The sequence below is a fragment of the Rhea americana genome, unplaced genomic scaffold, assembly GCF_003343005.1.
Source record: "Rhea americana isolate MKP2758 unplaced genomic scaffold, rheAme1 scaffold_102, whole genome shotgun sequence".
NCBI classification, from domain to species: domain Eukaryota; kingdom Metazoa; phylum Chordata; class Aves; order Rheiformes; family Rheidae; genus Rhea; species Rhea americana.
The window spans coordinates 545768-564581 of record NW_028185062.1 but is presented as its reverse complement, the minus strand read 5'-3'; the positions used below and the strand labels follow the sequence as shown (position 1 = coordinate 564581).

General features: G+C 36.5%; 1 protein-coding gene across 1 annotated transcript in view; it reads right to left on the bottom strand.

The window, feature by feature from the left end:
* MYBPC3 (myosin binding protein C3) overlaps positions 1–18814 on the bottom strand; it is a 64530-nt gene that overhangs the window by 2813 nt on the left and 42903 nt on the right. The window contains exons 25-33 of the mRNA XM_085305830.1: positions 17873–18007; positions 16528–16695; positions 15046–15134; positions 9513–9708; positions 5442–5581; positions 4618–4777; positions 3924–4060; positions 1142–1328; positions 877–1027 (exon numbers count right to left, since the gene is read on the bottom strand). Coding sequence (XP_085161956.1) covers positions 912–1027; positions 1142–1328; positions 3924–4060; positions 4618–4777; positions 5442–5581; positions 9513–9708; positions 15046–15134; positions 16528–16695; positions 17873–18007 — 1328 coding nt within the window. The 3' untranslated portion in view covers positions 877–911. The remainder of the gene's footprint in view (positions 1–876; positions 1028–1141; positions 1329–3923; positions 4061–4617; positions 4778–5441; positions 5582–9512; positions 9709–15045; positions 15135–16527; positions 16696–17872; positions 18008–18814) is intronic.

Sequence of the window (18814 nt, the reverse complement as noted above, 5' to 3'; positions counted from 1 at the left end):
GACTAGATGATCTCTAGAGGTCCCTTCCAACCTTACTGATTCTATGGTTCTATGAAATACAGTTGCTTTGTTGTTCTKATTACCAGGTTGTGTATGTGTGCTGTCATGATCTCCATTCATTTACAGAATGAATGGTACCTTATCTTCAATTTTTTGTTCCAGTGTAGTGTGATTGTTTATTAACTGTTCACATGAAAAGGTCTTTCTGACTGTAGCTTTTGAGCAATGTTCACACTGCACAGTACAGCATTGAACAGAAATACTGTAACTAACTGTTCAACTGGAAGTAGCACAGCTGCCTTAGGTAAGATGCTGCATGCATTTCAGCGTTGTTAGCCCAAGTTCGTCACAGTAGGACACAGCTGTAGTGCTTGCTTCCAGGACCCAAACAGAGGCATTGATGGCCAGCACTGCCATGCGCACTGTATACTGTACAGTACAGAGTGAGCTCTGAGCAAAATATCTCAACTYTCTACTGTGTAGAAATACCTTCAGTCTCCATGTTCAGAAGCCAGATTTCTGCCAGTGGCTGTTACACAGGTCACCTTCACAGATTTTCGGCTTTTGACCTGCGTTTACAGTGGTGCTAGGCATGTTTATGTCATCAAATAGATACGTTAGTTGTGGCCTATTTAGTCAGAATATTTCCTACTGTGTTGTACAGCTTCTTTTCCTGGCCTTTTTGACAAGTAAAATAAATGATCAATGTCCACCCAAAAGTTATTTGTTGTGTAGTRTGCACTACCTTTTATATATTTCTAGCAGCTGTTGCAGCTGATAACTCTGGAGTCATTTCTAGGAATTTTAAGCTTCCAATTACAGACTATGGCTTAAAGGATAATTATATAATCCACAGGGTAGGGTTTGTAGACGAACCTCCATTCCAGTGCTAAATTTCTTCTCTAGAATCACTAACTTCGAGCATAATAGTTGTCAATCTTCAGTCCTGCATTTCTGTCAAGTAACCCAATTCTGTCATAATGGTTTGGCATGAAAAACACAATCTTGCTTGGGCTTCTAACAAACTCTGTGTATACCAAATAAGCTGGTGTTAGATAAAGGGAAGCTGTTACTTTTTGAGAAATTCATTACCATTTTTTCATTGCAGAATTAATGTTATCTGTAAGATTCATCTGATTACCTCTGACATCCAGTCTGCACTCTATTTCAGCTTCACCACACTCATTAACAGCTTTACAGGTGTAAAAACCACCATCAAATGGAGTTGGTTTCCGGATCTCCAGGGTCAACACACCCTGTTTACTGAACATGCGATATTTGGCATCTCCAGACAGATCCATTTTGTTTTTGTACCAGAATATCTTTGGCTGAAGAACACAAAAACAGAATTTAAAAATAGCAGTTAGAAAATGAAAGACTCATGGCTAATCTTACTGTTTTAATTTAGCTATCAAAGGTGCAGGGAATATATATTACATAGCAATGTTAATAATTTTTCAAGGAACCTCTCCACGTTCAAAATAGAAGCTCATGAAACTAGTAATTCAAGTGTTCAATATTTTCTTTAACTTTCAAATAGCAGGTAGAGCATGTAGCTCCATACCTTTCTTATTGCAAAGTTTTTAAACCCTGCATTAGCTACAAATTTGTTTCTTTAGGAGCTATTTCACTGTGCTAATTAAAATATATTTAGGTGTTTCAAGTACCATTTTATAGAAGGGGAATTAAACTGCACTGATTAGCATAATGAAATTGTCAGAAAGTGCCATGAAGGTTGGATGGTCAACTTGGGAAGCCTCGTGCTGGGCTGGGAAAGAGTTTTCCAAATGATTCAGTACCTCTTCTGCAATTCAAGTATTCAAAATAAAGTTCCTGTTGCCATCAGTTAAGCAACAAAATAGTTGGCTCTGTGGCAGTTCAAGCCAATGTGTTTTACATCTGGTAAACTTCTGAAAACTTTTATTTTATTTTTATAACCAAAATTTTGAAAATGAAAAATCTAGGGCGTACTGTTGTTGTTCCTTTGAAGCTCATTAGTACCTATAGCAAAGAATTATGATTTAAAAAGTAGAAGATGAAGCTTTGGGTCATCTATTTTGCTTGCAGTTTTAACAGCTTCTCATTCTGTTTCTCCACCTATAAGGAAGCAATAAAACTGCTGCATTGTTTTATAAAGTGCATTCAGATCTGTTGAATCACTGTGTCTTTGGCTTGCGATACACAATTCAGTGTATCCCAGTTGTCATACCTGATGTTTTTAAAGATATCAGCTGGATTTTTTCCTGCTTCAAAAATTTTTGCATCTTTTTCTATAGCTTCTTTCTCTTTCTGGGTGTATGAGCACTGCTACCAGGGGATGAATATTGGTTCTACTGAAACAGTGACTTTTTCATACTATTTAGATCATATAGACTTGATAGTCTATGGTCATTCAGAACTGGAATCTAAACAGCAGCTACTGTCTGAGAAAAAAAGCCTATTGCAGAGTTTTGCAGTATGTATAGAATTTTTTTGCCAAGGTTAATTTGAGCAATGCAACTACAGAAATATGTTTGGAAGCGCTGCTTCAAGAGTATTTGGTGTGCTGAAGAATGAGGACTATTTATATATTTTGGATTAATATGGAAGGAAGAGCTGGCCTGCCGGCATTCAAAGGTGCAACAACTGTATTTAACATCTGTAAAATGCATTTTTTTAAAGAATCTTACTTAAAACTATTGCAACTGAATGCAGTGTTTAGGTAGAGATGCACAAAAAGGTCAGTTAACCAAGAAGGAACATCATTACTAATACTACTATTTCATGAGGCATTTAAGCTGAAGCAGCTACTGGAAGATGGATTTTGCCCATACTTGGCTGGTGTTTCTGTACTGTTCCTGTTCTTGTTCTTTTGCAGCTGTTTATGTGCACATGCTTCCTTTTTATATTCGAGAATTTTTTGGAGCTCCTTCTTCATGCAGTGAACTGCAGCAAATGATTGCATTAAGACTACCTTTTTTTCCTAAATTAATCTGAACTTGAAACAGTTGCCTTACATGTTTTGCTGTCTAGCTATCAAAGGCTTGTGCTTTGTGGAGAAGGGATAGAAGGTGGAAATAATAGCCAGAAGGGGAAGGAAAAGAGGTACTGCAATTTTTGGGATGGTACTGATTTAAAATTATGACAAGATTATGTCATAATATGGTAAATTCCATCACTGCAAAGAGCCTATTTCCCTTTTTTTGAGAAATCTAAATTTAGCTCCTAGCTGATACAGTTTTTGCTGCTTTTTTCTGACTCTTACAAAAGTACATCTTTCTGTACTCTCTGAAGAGAGTTCAAAAATACATTTAGAGTGAGAAAATATCCCAGTGAGATTCGACTCTCCCCCACCCCCGAAACCTCACACGTAATAGCAGGTCATATGCTAGCTAATTTTGCTATATAACTTAGACTCTTAAAAAGTTAAGTGGCTGTATTGACGTAAGAGAAAAATTGTTGTTGCTAATGTATTATATTGTTAGCTGAACAGCATATTACATTAGCTGCTCTTTTCCTGGAAGATAAGAGTCGAATGTACATTGTAACAAGATGCATAATGTTTAACCTTCTTTAGGGAATAAGTTATATGTACACATTTTCAATGGTAGTGTAGCATAAGCAAGTGACTGTCCTTTTGTCTGTCTCCTTTCCTGTCTTGCCCCATCTACTTAGTGTAGCTCTTTGGGGAATGAGATCAGCTGAAAAGTAACCCAAGAAAAAGAAGAAAAAATGTTCCTGTGGATTTTTCCCCTCTTCTGGTTCTGTGCATAGCCACCACAAACAAGTACTATACATTATTGTTAAGCATTAATTATGGCTGAGGTAGGGAGTGATTGGAGGAGATGTACTATTTTTAATATAGTTGTGTTACACTATAATTTCATCAATGTGGCATGAATTCTAAGGTAGCATCTAGGCTTATTGCGATAGTATTTGAGTACCTTAGGGATTCCTCGTACAGCACAGCTGAGTGTGGTGTTGTATCCTGCAATCACAGAACGGTTTACTAAAGGGTGTGTGAATTTAGGAGGTTCAGAGAAGTCATGTTCTTTGTAACTAGGTGGCTTATAAGTAGTGCCTGCAATTCAAAGAAAGAAGACAGTAAGAATTGTGTTTTAAATTCTGCTCAGTTGTGTACAACCTACTTATTTTAATTTGCCCGTGTGATTTAGGGAAATCTGAAAGCTGTGACGTTAGTGATATAACAGATCTCTTCCTTTAAAATACATCTCATATTTAATGCTTTAGTTAAAGTCCTGAGATTCATGAGATTTCAGTTTATATTAAATATGAAAACTGTACATCTGCAGAGGAAGCCTTGACCCCACAGACCTTAAAGTTTTAACCCCAGAATGTAAGTATAACCACCCTGTTGTATTATTTTAAGAAAATAATACAGTTTAGGAAGAGTCTGTGATTCACAGTTTTTGAAAACGCATAGTTGTTAGTACAGGAGGTCTACCTAGATAAKGTGTCTTCATAATAAAATTCATGAATACTTAGTAAGTGCTAGTTACTAAGTAGTGAAAATGTCTCTCCTGGTTCATCTAGCAATGCTATATTTTCCCTTTACTAATGTAATACCTGAAGTACTTATTGGCCTTTGTGACCTTTATTTTGAAGAATATATATTACCTGTTTTTTGAATATAAGCAGAATTTTTGGTGGTTGCAGCAGTTTCACTCAATCCACACAAATTTTCACTGAAGACTCGAAAAAAATACTCATTTCCCATAATCAGGTCTGACACTACACAGTTTGTGCGATGATAGTGATCAAAAACAGTATACCATTCCTGTAACAAGACTGTACTGTTTAGAAAGATGCTATGAAAGGTCAGCCATGGTGCTAGTTCAGTGTGGAGACCCTTCTTGCTACAAGGGAAAGACAAGTGTTTAACAGTAATTTGTGAAGTGAACATTATTTTGCTCCCTGTAAAGGTCAGCTATTCTGTTTTCTTACATTTATTCTCTGACTAGCATAATAGTTATATGAATATTTGCATTTTGAAGAAAAATGTTTTGTATTTGAGCCCCACTCATATCTGGGAAACCTGATCCAGGGTGTATTCTCAGGACATGACTACTTGATGGGGACTTTCATGAAAGAGATGTTTTGCAGTCTGACTGACATACGTACCACTCTCAGTATTCACGTTCCCAGTATATATCCTAGGGTGCCCAGCAGCTGAATTCAAGTCTAACACCGCCTCCCTCCCCTTCAGTTTCTCCCTGCACTTGCCAAAGTTATCATAATGCCAAAAAATGGTTCTACTCAACCTTTTGATTCTTTTTAGATCTTATTCTTAAATAGTTATCTATCTTCTATATGCCATAGGACACCTCGGGCACATAAATGAGGRTTGGGAATTTAACTCTTTTTCCTTAAGTCTTCCTGTTTCCAGAGCAGGTAGTAGTTTTAAATGTATACAGAATCACTGACACAGCACAATTTCTCACCATTGTCTTTTTGTCAGCTTTCTGGACTGTGTAGCCTGAGATCTGTGCATTGCCATCATCTTGTGGAGCTTTCCACTCCAGGGCAGCATTAAATCCCCACACATCCACAAGCTTTATACTCTGAGGTGGACCAGGCTTGTCTGCAGAGGAGACATGAAAAATATCTTCTGGTTCAGTATCTGTGATCTTTGACATTTCTTCCCATGTAGGGGAAAAATAAAACTTTATATCAATCTCTAATTGTTCCATAGCAAATACATTTCATTTGTGTGAAGTTGAACCTGTAAATAGGAAATTTGGGAAATTTTCAAATACCCTTCTTAATACTCTTTTGGCAGGCCTGAAGCTTACTGAGATAAAGGTAACGCAGTAGGATTACTAATGTACGGACCAGACAAGCTCTTCCTTTAAATCAAATAAGAATTAAGGTGTTTGGGTGAGTGTGATTAACTTTCAGATATATTACAAGTAGTTTTACTCAGTGCAATTTCTCAATCATTTAGGTACATAGAGAGTAAGATAAACAGCAACAACAGGCGCAACTGGAGGTGTGTTTCTCTTGGATAAGGAAGGCCAGCCATTTGGGAAGGTATGAACACTTCTCTTGTGACTGTTGCCAGGAAAATATATTTGAGATCACCTTAAAAAAGAACAGGGCTACAGCTTGTTTGAAGAAACAAACCTGGAAGTCTTGCCCAGCCCCTAAATGTCATTTTCTGAGTCATCACTGAAAGCCAGGTGAAAGGCCTTAAGTTCCTTATATTTCACCAAGTCATGTTTTAGAGTTGGTCATAATACATAGAGGCGTAGACTTATTTAATCAACAGCAAATAGTAAGTTTTTCTTTAGAAAATACTTTAAAATACTCTCTTCACTATGGATATCTCTACCTTTCTGACATCCATATGCTAGATCATTGTTGTGCATATTTTAAAATTAGCAGGGAGAGAGATTTTATCCTGCAGAGTGAAGCTTTCTCAAGAATAGTTTGCAGGAACTTGAAACTAGTAGGAAGGCCATGATTATCGCTCATTTTTAAGATAAAATTTGACCACCTTCTGGTTAAGTTTTAGAATGTGCTACGGCAGAAGTCTGGCTAGTGCTATTGATACTTCAGTATCATTTAGTTTGCCCCGTTCAGATTTGGTTTGCAGAAAGGATGAAACATTTCAGACAACAGTGCTGAACTGAAAATGGAAATAGTATTTCTTCTTTGTGGCATATAACTCATTCTTGAAATAAGAAACTTCAGGACAGAAGAAATCTGACTCACAAGCTGATTAGCATGCTGCTATCATAGGCTTATTAAAAAAAGGGGGGGGGGAGAGAATCTTATGACAGCCTTTGTATTATTTTGAGGAGAGAAATCTGCTAACCTCTCTGTAAGATGTCATAAGAACTGTGCTGTCTCCAGGCACTTCACCACAGGTACTCCTTGTCTGTTGGACATTGTTTTTTCAGAAGGTGGTAAGAAATCTAGATGTGTTACCACCAAGCATAGCTGTCTATCAGCTGTGCTATGAAGCCTTTTTACTTTGTTTTCATTCCAATTAATGGGACCAAAACAATATTGATGGCACTGAAGGCTGATCAAGTTTTCCACAGAAACAGGGAGTTCATACTGGGATATTTGAATCTATATTACTTGATACTGCTGGTTATGACTGTGCTGTTTTAGAGATATGTCTCAAATCAGCTACAGAGTGCTGAAAATGTTTCCAAATCATCCTTTCAAGATTAATACCWTTAGTGAGTGTGAGAATCTGCTTCTCTGTCTGAAAAACCATTTGGACTAATTGATTCTCTGTCCCAGCTTTTTAATATGTATGTGAAATTGTTCTGAAAAATACATATTTTTGGTTAAAGCTGTATTTAGTCTTCTATACTGACTCTTTTCCCCTTCCCTCAGTGCTTGTTAGCTTGCCCACTGGTGAGATAGCTAGAAAAAGGACAGATCTATCCATGGTGATATGGATAGAATATAGAAAAGGGGTGTGCTAAAGGACACAGTACAGTAAAGGACAATCTTACAAAAGATGGGGGTGGATAAATTATCTAAATTGATATTTATAGTCTTGATCTTTACAGTTTTATGAGATAATGCAATCTGCAGGAACATACATTCAAAATTCCTTTGTGGAACAGTGGAGTGATCCTTTCTCAATACTAACCAATGCATCTCTAGCTAGCAATTTGAGGGGAGAGCAGGAAAAGCTAGTCCTAGTGATATATCTAGCAGACTGTTTTCCTCTGTAGGACACTGTGTTTGAATGCAGTTTGGAATATTCTGTTGCCCTCAGCACCAACTTTTCTGAGCAATTTTGTGTAGTACTAACTTTTATTGAATGTTAAGAAGAGATAAAGGGTGAATTACCATCTTTCAAAAAGAAACTGAAATTTACTGTAATTTATTTTAAATAAGTAATCAGGACAATAAATCAGAACAGTAAAAAAATATATACAGAACTGAGGTTTGCTTTGAGCCTAGTGGTAGACATAATTTATTGATTCACTTACAGGGGAAAAAATTGAGAGGAACCATGTTTTTTGGAGATTGGAGAGATTTGCGTTATCTAAGATCTTTTTTAAAGTACTTCAAATTTACTGCATTTCCATGATGAATCTGGAAACCTACACCTACTTTGTAGATCTCTGGTGTGAACTGCAGCAAATGTTTTGGCAATAAAGGCAGGTGGTGGTAGTAGAAGTTTTACCTCCTGCTTCAAACAGGCAGGTACTGGCCCCCATCGCAGCAGAGCTCTTGATTGCCTGCATTCTTGCTCTGCTCCAAAAGGAATAAGAACATGAAGCTACAAGCGTTATTCCCTCATCAAGTACACACCTGTTAAGGAAAGGTAGCTGATTATCCTAGCTTGAGACTCCTCAAAGGGTCAGTGATTGACTTACTTTATCTGTAAAAGCTGGATTGGCTTTTGAGCCATTCAGCTGGCCTGTGCATGCCTGTTTACAGCAACTAAAGCATTGCCATTAATATAAAAAAGTGCCTGAATCACCTGTATTTCTCTCCTGCCAAGAGAATACAAAATCTGGAGAGCAAAAAGTGCTATTGACAGAAATGAAAGGCGACAGCTCTGATGAAAAGAGTGACAGAATCAAAAATCGAAATAGATGCCCCAGTTGCAGAGTATTTGTGCGTGTTTCAAGCCCTTTCTGTTCTCAATCAGGAATTAAATGGCCAAGCAGTTACAAGTTGAATACCTGTCATCCAAGTCTGACACACAATAATCTGTGTGGTAAGATTACTCATTTTTTTTCAGAGATTTTTTTTTTTTTTTATGAAACACCTCTTTGACCACTTGGGCACATGTGTGCATACATCCTTCTGCAGTACTAAACAGTTAACAGAAGATATTTGGTACTGTGCTGTTAGCAATATCCTGTGTATCTAGAATCACTATCCAGTTTTAGAAAGATATTTTGCTGTCTAGGGTGACAACTCCCCTTTATCCCTGTCGCTTGGGATTATTTTGTGTCAGTTGCAATCTGTTGTTGCAGAACTATAGCCCTCCTCTTGGACAGACACAGCTGGTGGAATTAAAATATATTTGATCCAATTTGTTATGTCTCTTGTTTGCTCTTAACACCACTGCATGTCCATTCTGCTAACTTTATCTTATAAAACTTTAAACAGAATACAGTCAGCATTTATATCTTTAATTGTGAAGCTTTAGGAGTTATGCTAAAAACTGTACTTGTATAAAAATACTTACTCCAAGAGGGTATTGCTACATTGGGGGAAATTCAGGGTAGCAGTGTGAATGAGCAAGGAAACATAAATAAAAATTGTCTAGAATGTTACATAGRGTTGTTGTGAGGAGAAATTGAACTCTGGCTGAAAATTAATGAAATCTCTCCTTCAGGATGGCTCTGGGACACAGATCATTTCAAGTTGGAACTAGCTAGCCTAACATTCTGGCCCTTCTCTTACTTTTACCCTAGTCATCTGCTATCTAGCATTATCAAAGGATTCTAGGGTAGGTGGATCTTTGGATAGAGCAGTATGGATGTTACTTTGTTTTGTATGATATGCTTATGTTGTYAAGTTCTTACCTATGATTTGAATTGTTATTACAACTTTATCAGTCATGTTTTCTATTTGAAGAGTGACTTCATATACTCCTGAATGATGAAGCTCTGCCTTTCTGATAAAGAGGATTGTGTCTGTGTTGCTGTTCCGAATTCCCACGTCTTTGGAGTTCAGCGTTTGACCATCTTTCATCCAAGTGACTTTGGGTCTAGGTTTACCCTGGGGAGAAAAAAGGGATTTTTTTTTTTTTTTTTTTAGATTACAATAGATCTTACTTTCTTACTTTTCTGTTTCTTTCTGTGTTCTATAAATCTAGGAAGGATAATTTAATATGCAGTGCTGCAATAGTAGACTCTCTAGGTGTTTTCCTGTTTCTATTTTTTGGTTTTTTTTGCAAACAACTATCTGCTCTCATCTCGGTAGTTTGGTGGCACCATGCCGTGAGGACACCGTTTAGTTAGAGAGAAGACTGAAATCATATTAAGAACAGTTGCTGAAAAATTTGGGATTCATTAAGGAAGTTAAGTAACTTAATGTCATTAATTTTAAAAGAGGATAAAGAAATGGACAACCAAAAGCTGAAATCAAGTATCACAGTATATTTGTGATGCTCTTATGTGCTTTYCCAGGCATATGTGAATCTGCATTACATGGACAGTTGATCTGAATCTATGTGATTATTCTTATGTGATAGAAGTCTTTAATATGTGAAGAGTTTATTAATTTTTTGTCTCCTTTTCCTGCCTTCCTTAAAACATTTGATTCTCTATCATAGTTATTTTCAACATTTTTTAAAAAATTCTTGTCATATCTTGAAATCTCATGATTTAAAACTTACTGTATAATTCTTTCTGCATTGCAAAAGGTGCTTTGGTGACTGTCAGTCTAAACAGACAGAGTGTTACCACACCTATGATAAATGACACTGTGGAATCAGTAAGATATCTGTGGCTTACRTCACCATCAAAGTCAGTCATTTCCATGAAAAGTAGTAGATAATATTATGTTACTCAGAAGTACTTTGAGTACCACTTCCACAGTACATCTCCAAAAGAAGAACCCCAAGAAATCAGATGTGGGCCAGATCATATTTATTAACCTTGTTTACAGTTAATCTAGCAGAAAATAATTCACTTTTTTTTATTATTTTCTGTCAGATTAACATGATCAAAYAGCACAGTACAAGGTTAGGTGAATGCCAGAAGTAACACAAATGGGTAAGAAGCAAAAGTGAGACCATCCAAGCCAACAGTTAGATYGGCTTAGGAACTGCAGTCTGAGGCACTGAAATTAGGACGCACATTGCTCTCCATCTCTAGTAAGCTGTAAAAGAAAGCACCTCCAACAGGCTCTTCAATTCACCACATATCTGGAACATATTCCGTTAAGTCTGTATCTTTTTCCTTAGGCTACATAGGGAGGTTAGGATACTCAGATCTTCACTTAAGTGCCCAAGGGTAGCTGGAATAAAAATAAACCTTTGTGTTTTGCTGCTACTTTATTTCAGGTTTGTCTGTTGTTTGCTCTGAAAGTCTGTATGGCATCATTTGAATTTTCTGTAGTATTAGAAAAATYTGTTAAATAAGAGTCTGATAGAGATGTGGACATAGTTATACTTAAGGAGCTTCTAAACCACCTAAAAATGCTGTTCTTTAATAGACACTCATTCTCTGTCTCCTGAATTATCAAATGTTGTATGCAAACTGATATGTCAAGGTTGATAATGATCTTTGAATGAGAAATTTTCATGGATTTTCCWTCTTCTCCATTTGGTAACTGATTTTCTTACAGCTTCCTGACAAGGAGTAGAATCACCTCAGGCCAGTAGCTCTGAAATACTAGCTATAAAGTTATTTTGTCTAGTTCRAGTTTACCTTCATCCTTGTCTCATTTCATGGAACACTCTTAAAAAAACAGTTGGAGAAAGAAGTGGTTTTCCTCCTTCAGCTGGAAGCTATAGTAGAAGTTCTTGAACAAGTAAGATAAAATGAATTTGTCCCATGAATAATCCATGACAGATTATTGATCTTGACAAAATCATTTACTCTAYTTTCTGCGTGCTTTTATATTTTAAAATGACATGAAGATTCTGCTTGCTAATTGTGGCTAGGAGAATGCTTTTAGAATAAAAACAACCCACGTAACAACCCTATAACTACATGGAAGAGAGATTTCTAGTTTACATTTCTAATTTTTCAAGGCATTTACAGCTAGATATTTGGCTGGTTTATCAGCTTGCACGGTGAAATAATTTAAAGTGGATAACAAATCTGGCCCTAAATTTCTTGGTAAAAATTGGCAGAAGAAATTATAGCATTATAAAGTCTCTTTTTTCTATACTTCATCACAAGAAATGTCTTCACTATAGAATAAGCTTTGCAGTTGCTGATGTTTTAGTGTGGTTGATCAGATATTTTAATTATAACCCGTTATTTGAGAAGATTGCAAGTGTTTGCAGTGTTGGTTTTCATATACTTTTATACTGTGAAAAGCTTAAACATACAGAAAGCATGTTCCTAATAGATATCCCAGAGGACTGGATATCTACAATGTGTAATAGATAATCCCAGAGCAAACAGTGAGTGGCAGAATGAGTGAGCAGCGCATCGGAGAAACCCCAGAGACTTTTACTGCAAGGGAAGAACAAATTTAAATGAAATTTTTTGATTTTTATATTCATGCATATATGATGGGCAAGGAGCAGTTCAGTAATACCATGAATCTGTTCCACTGGTAGCACATAAATTCCCTTTAATCAAGTACCATTGTAGCTATTTTTGAAGTAAGAATGTGTTGATTCTCCTCCTGTCAGCATGTCCCATGTGCTTATAGGCACTCAAGACAAAAAGATATGGACTAATAATAATATACTACTATGCTTTTTTCAGTACATTTTCATCTAAACATTTGAATACATTTGCAAATGGGATTTAGATACCTTRGCAAGGTATTTATTAGAATGTCAGTGTTACATGAGAAGGCAGAGAGCATAGAGGACAAGTGAYTTTGACTGGGTTGCACAGAAACTGTAAATAGTGGAAGACACTAATTTATGCTTTAGTGAGATAATATTCTTTACTTCCTGCTTGTGTTATGTGGCTCAGTACTTCATAGTAAATGTAGTATTTATGTATTTTCTCCTCTATCCTTTTGTAATTTTAAGATTGCAGGCATACSTACTTAGAGTCCTTTTCCTTTGTTAGAAATGCTCAATGACTTACATTTTTTTTTTTAAATATAGTGACATGTTCTTTTTGCTCTGATTTTTAAAAAAATACTCAATATTTGGTACTCTGGCTTTTATTGTATTAAAAATTGCAGCTATAGCTGCAATTCAATACTAGTTACAAGTTTATTTTGCTAATGTTTTAAAAAATCTCTTGAACTAAAATCCTCTGGTTTTGATTTCAGGCTAAAATTTGTTGATGATGTACTTTCTAACATTTTTTCTTAGATTTACCTTTAAGGAGACAGAGTTTATACAGTTGCATGATTTGTTTGTCACTCAGTTCACTCAGCTTTTGAATCATTTGATTTGTTTCAGCCAAACTTGACTGGAAATCTCTAAGATTGGCTTAGTACAGTTTTGTGAAAAATTGGTGCAGGGTGGAACACAGAAACCTCAGTTAGTGTCCTCACTAAGTAAAAGTCAGGGAATACTTGATCTTTACCCATTTTATTTGGTAACATCTGATCAAACAGAGCAAGTAAAGCTCAGGATTAGTTACCCCATGTACTTCCTCTGGCCCAGTGAACTGAGGACTGGCAGTTCTTGTAATGAGGCTGTCCTAAGCAAAAGAGGTCGGTTATTGTGCTGGGAAGATGGTGATGTAGGAGATACATGACACAAATATGTAAAACTMCAACATTATTAGTTCCTCTGTTTGTGAAACAACTTGTCATTATTTGTGTGAATTTTCTTCAGACATCAAAGCAGCAAAAATATCTGTTTATTTAATGTTAAAATGTTTTTAAAGGCACACACTAACTCAGAAATACCATATCTAGAATGTTCAATTTTGCATATGATTAGACCTCAGCGAAGGGTCCATTTCAACAATTTTGGAGATAAGAAATATGAAATCAAAAAATAAGCATGTGATTATGTTAAAGTAATGCAGACATACAATTCAGGGCATTCAGTACTCCATGTATTGGTTTGCAGGTGTTTATGATTAGCTATATCTCTGTGCAAAAGCAACTGTTTATGTAACCTGGTAAAAAAAAAAAAAAAAGACAGAAGACATGTATGTTTTTTTTACATAGGTTTTGCGCTTATATTTTTTTTTGTACTGATACTGCCCAAACAAAAAAAAATAGGTACCATATACCTGTATGTGTCTCTTGCTAAAACATATTTTGCTTATGTCCAGCAACTTGCACATGAAAATTTCAAAACACTTTACTACTAACATTGCTTGCATTTTCATAAACATCAACTGTGGACAGCAGAGAAATTTTAGTTTCTTCAAATTATAAATGAGGAACAGATTAAATGATTTATCTATGATTACACAGGAAATCTCTATCAGAACCCAAATTTGTAGCTTCTRATTTCTGTTCCTCTGTCTCACTCAGAAGACCTTTTTCCTTTCATACACTCATTTTTGCACTATATCGAGATAATAGCACTGTAWCTGAAGAAATGCATGTGGTATTTTAAGAGCAGTCATTGTAATTGCTTATACAKTTGTAGTTGTGTRTATAGTTCTAGAAAAGGCAAAGACAGAGTAAATGTTAAGTTTTGAATTCAGCCAGTCTGTGTGTATATATTAGCAATTTTTTGTGTACTGTAACTGCAGTTGTAATTACACACATGATCTCTTGAAAAATTTTGCCATGGTGCACTTTTTTACACCTTAAACTCATGCATAATTGTATACAACCTGTTCTTTTTATATYCACAGATTCTGTACAGGGCCAGTTGTGATAGTCTGTTATATGCAACCATATATATAACATGTATAACATATATAACAATATAAAAGCTCTAGTTTTCATCGTCCATCTTACAGAAATGCACATAAACATTTTTGGTTAATTGGTGTCTTAATAACGTCATGTACTGCGGCTCCAGAGGAGTAGTTGGTTGTATTCTTATGCTTTTATGAATTTCTCTGTCTAAGATGCATTCTATGGTTAATAAACAAAAAGGTCTCTAGAGTACAGTTACTTTCTCTTTTTACAGTTACTTTTTCTTCTTCCTCAGAAGGAGGGATCGTGGAAGAAACTGTAACTGTGAAAGTTACAATTCTTTGTTGATGTTTCCCCAGGGATGGCACCAGTCTTACAATACAGGCACAGGGCCACCAAGACTGAAGGCTTGGTTTTGTGGCTAATTGTCCTTGTATCAACACAAATTTTAAGAATTATTTCAAGAATATGGCTTGTTTAAAAAAATAGAAAAGAACCAGAAGGAGATAAACTTTATCATCATCAACTGTATTYTATTTAACTACTGCTTGAGCAGTGAAGCAGTTGGAGCTTGCATAAGGAAAACAATATTTTAGACAAGCCATGATAAATACCCATAACAAAATAGAAACCACTACATACCTGAAAAGGGATCACAATATTGATTGTCTCACCCACTTTCTTCACCAGCGTCTGTCTGAGATGGCGTGGCAGCCAGATTTTGGGACGCTCTGCAGTTAAGGATTAGTATGTTAAACGTAAAGCTTTTTGTTATTTGGAATATTACTTATAGGAGAGATAAGACAAAACACCAAAGAGCAGAGGCTTGAACTCTTGCAAACATAAAATAATTGAGGAAAGACTGTTTATGCAGTTAGGGGAACAGACAGTTCTCTAAATGTATTCAGATGTCTACTGGATACAAATTAAGTAGCAAATCTCAGTTAGGTCTTTGCAGGTTCCATTGACAGCAGGACTTGTGAAGATGTATTGCATCCAAAATGCAAGATTTCACTGAATGTGAGTCTTCTGCAYGGGCTTTTTGCAGAGCTTTGTCAGAACAGTAGAGGGGACAGGACAAAGGCTATATTGGGGTAAAATAGTGGTTAGGGATTATGATTAATCTGTTGCTATATTAATACTACAGCTCCTTATAAACTGCCATTTGGAGATGTTTACGGACCTGTTCAGAGAGTGGTACAATCACTGGATTTTCTTTTCCTCTCTATGGTCATTCAATTATAAACCTTTTGTTGGGGTGAGAGGAGTGGAGTATCAGAGTACCAGTTCACTTTCCACTAGCAAAAGCAGATTTTAGCACTCTCTCTCATAGCAGCTCTTAGCGCTATGCTCTTTCTTCTAGTCTCTGCTTTCCTCCCCCTCACTGGGAGGCTTTCTGTGTTCTCTCTGTGTCCCTTATTATTTCCTCAGGCCTTTATAAAAATAATTTCTTAAACTACAATTGGAGTGTCTGTCTTTATGCCAACTTGGTTTTGAAATGCATTACAGTTTTGTTTCATTTTTACTAGGTCCTCTTACTGTTAGTGAGGCTCTGGCAGACACTTCATGTGAGTCAAAATTGGTGAATTCACTATTAGCAGCTATTGATATCTTTTGGACTCCAGTCAAATGAATTATAATCTGCTGCTGTTGGGTGATATATAGGATGTTAATTAATAACCTAGGACAATCAAACACAAATAACTGCTTTTATTTAAAGAATCCCTCATCTCTTATCCCATGCAATGTGATCGTTTTGCATTATTATAACAGCTCTTCCAACAGAAAAGTAAATCTGAAAAATTGTATCTCTTCAGTGCTGAGAGTAATATTTCAGGAGGTGGAATTTATATAATTTTGAAAGTCAGAAGTGAGATTTGAAAGCAAGATTTTATTTTAAAAGCTACTCATTAGAAACATAAGACCTGAACAATATAATAATGTTCTCAACATCAGAAGATTTTGTGCTCACAATGGAACTGAAAGAGCCGTTTGTTTGTTATACTCAGAAGAAGGTGTAGGCTTGTCAGCCCCAGAATTTTTTCTACTTTTTTTTTTTTTTTCTTATAAGGATTTTGACCAAAGGAGAAAGATGAGTGAGATTTACTCACTCTGGGTACTCACGCAAAATCTCTTGAACAGTAACAGGGTCTTTGATTATTGCTGCTCCACTCTCACCAGCGAGGTTTATAGCCTTTACACGAAAATGAAGTTTGTCGCCTGTGACCAGGTCTTTAATCAGTGCGGTTGTACGCTCAGTTAGGCCAGGAAGAGCTGGAATCCAGTCTGTAGCTGCAAGGACAGGGTATGCATAGTRTAAGAATTTATTAACATTCCAAACTGATACCTTGTCTATTATTGAAAGTAAATTTGTATTAGAGTAAAATGAATTTAACATGCAATATCAGACTTACAATAAAGTAAACTAAGCTGGAAAAAGAACTGTTTTTTCYCAAAAGTGTCTTTGCACGTGCAGTTCAGGAATATGTGAACTTTGCTTTATTCAAAATGGCTTAGGCTAAGGGTAGTTTCTTTGTCATTCTGTCTTATGTCTTCAGAGAGCTTAGAGCTGTGGAGTTTCTCTCTGTTTTCATTAGTGAGAAGGGGAATGGAATACTTTGAAGGCATCTATAGCAAGCAAGTGAAGCCTTAATTTCGTTTCTTCCTGGAGTAAGTGTATCTCTTGTGAGTGTCCAAATGGAATGGTGGGAGACGCATATACTGAAAAGAGTAATAGAGCACGTAACTGTTGAAATTTATTATCACTTTTTCATTCTGACCCTATAGAACAGAGTTCCTCGGGATTCTGTAGTTACTACAACAACGAAGAAGTGCTATTGATAAAATCATTTGTCTAGGATGAGGTCATAGGGATTCCAGTAATTCCATCATGGCGTCTCATTAAAGATTGGAAATTATTTCTGGATAAATTATACCCTGTAAAAAACCCTAGTGTAGGTTATAAGGTAATTTTTCGTAGTGACAGAGAAAAATATCATGATTATATGATTTAAAAGATTAAAGTTATGTGGTAACATCACAGTAAGTTGAATGTTGTAGCTATGATGCAACTATATGTTCTRTTATCAGATTACAAGTATTAAATGGGACGAGGTGACAGTTGCTTGAAAATAACTGCAGTATTTGACTAATGATGTTACAGTCAGGTTATTGTGTTGGTTTTAGGGAATATGCAATTTATGAATGCTACAAAAGTATGGTAATAGTGACTATAGAACTACACTGGTATTTTTGTACTTTTCTGTATCAAAGTTTAAGATGATGATTGTGAAGACATTAAGTTTGATATGACTGTCATTGTGTTACAGTCATGTCATGGTAGGTCTGGTGGCTGAGAATTAAACTTTAATGGTACTGGATATTGTTATTTGTTGTGATACTGCAGTGGAACTATTGCAGTTGTAGTATAATGTTCAGTTGCTACTGCCTAGTGCTAGTTCTTACTTACATCCATCCTTGCAGTATTCCACAATATAGCCATCTAACCCCCCTGCTCCAATCCGTTCAGGGGGTCTCCACTTCAAAGCAACAGTGCTGTCAGAAACATCCTCCACTGTGAAGTGGGTTGGTTCACTCGGAGGAGCTATAAGGAAATACATAGAAATAATTTCTGAGATATAGCAAAGTAACTGTGATAATTTGAAGACTAGAAGTAGTGATTAATCGCTGAATTACATAGCACTATCTAATTTAATAAAATAAATTTAATTGAAGCACAGTCATAAATTGTAACACTTAATCCTTCATTCAATAGAAGTGCAACATAAGATTCCTTTAAGAGGGAGTGAACAAGAGGTCTAAATAGTAGTTCCCCTTCACAGATGTTTGGCACTGAAGATCAGGGGTTCGAACCCCGTTCGTGCCTCGGCAGCCCTGCGCCGGYGGGAGTTACCCTTGATCATTTTTAGGGGGGCCGCGGCGGCTGGCGGAAAGGTCCCCCCCGCCCCGGGGGCAGCGGCTGCRYGCGGTGGCAGAACAGCATGGTGGCCCGGCGGGTCGCGGGCRGGTTGCACGTGCCAGCTGGGGAAAGCAGCGGCGTTTTGGGGGCAGKTTTAGCTCGGTTGGTTAGAGCGTGGTGTTGCTAATGCCAAGGTTGCGGGTTCAGTCCCCATATGGGCTACACTGAGGGTTGGACTAGGTGGTCTCCAGAGGTCCCTTCCAACCTTACCATTCTATGATTTGTTTGATTCTGTGCTCCCTTATGAATAAAAGCTGGTGAAAAAGGAAGAGTTATGGACTAACGAGTTAAGTTGCCAGCAGAACATAACAGAAAAGTATCAAAATAAAAATGCATACAATTTGTATGCTGTACCTACAGCCTGAATGTAATTGGGGTGACAAAAATGGCATAGTCAGAGGACCAAATTCATCAGTGGCTATATTTGATGCA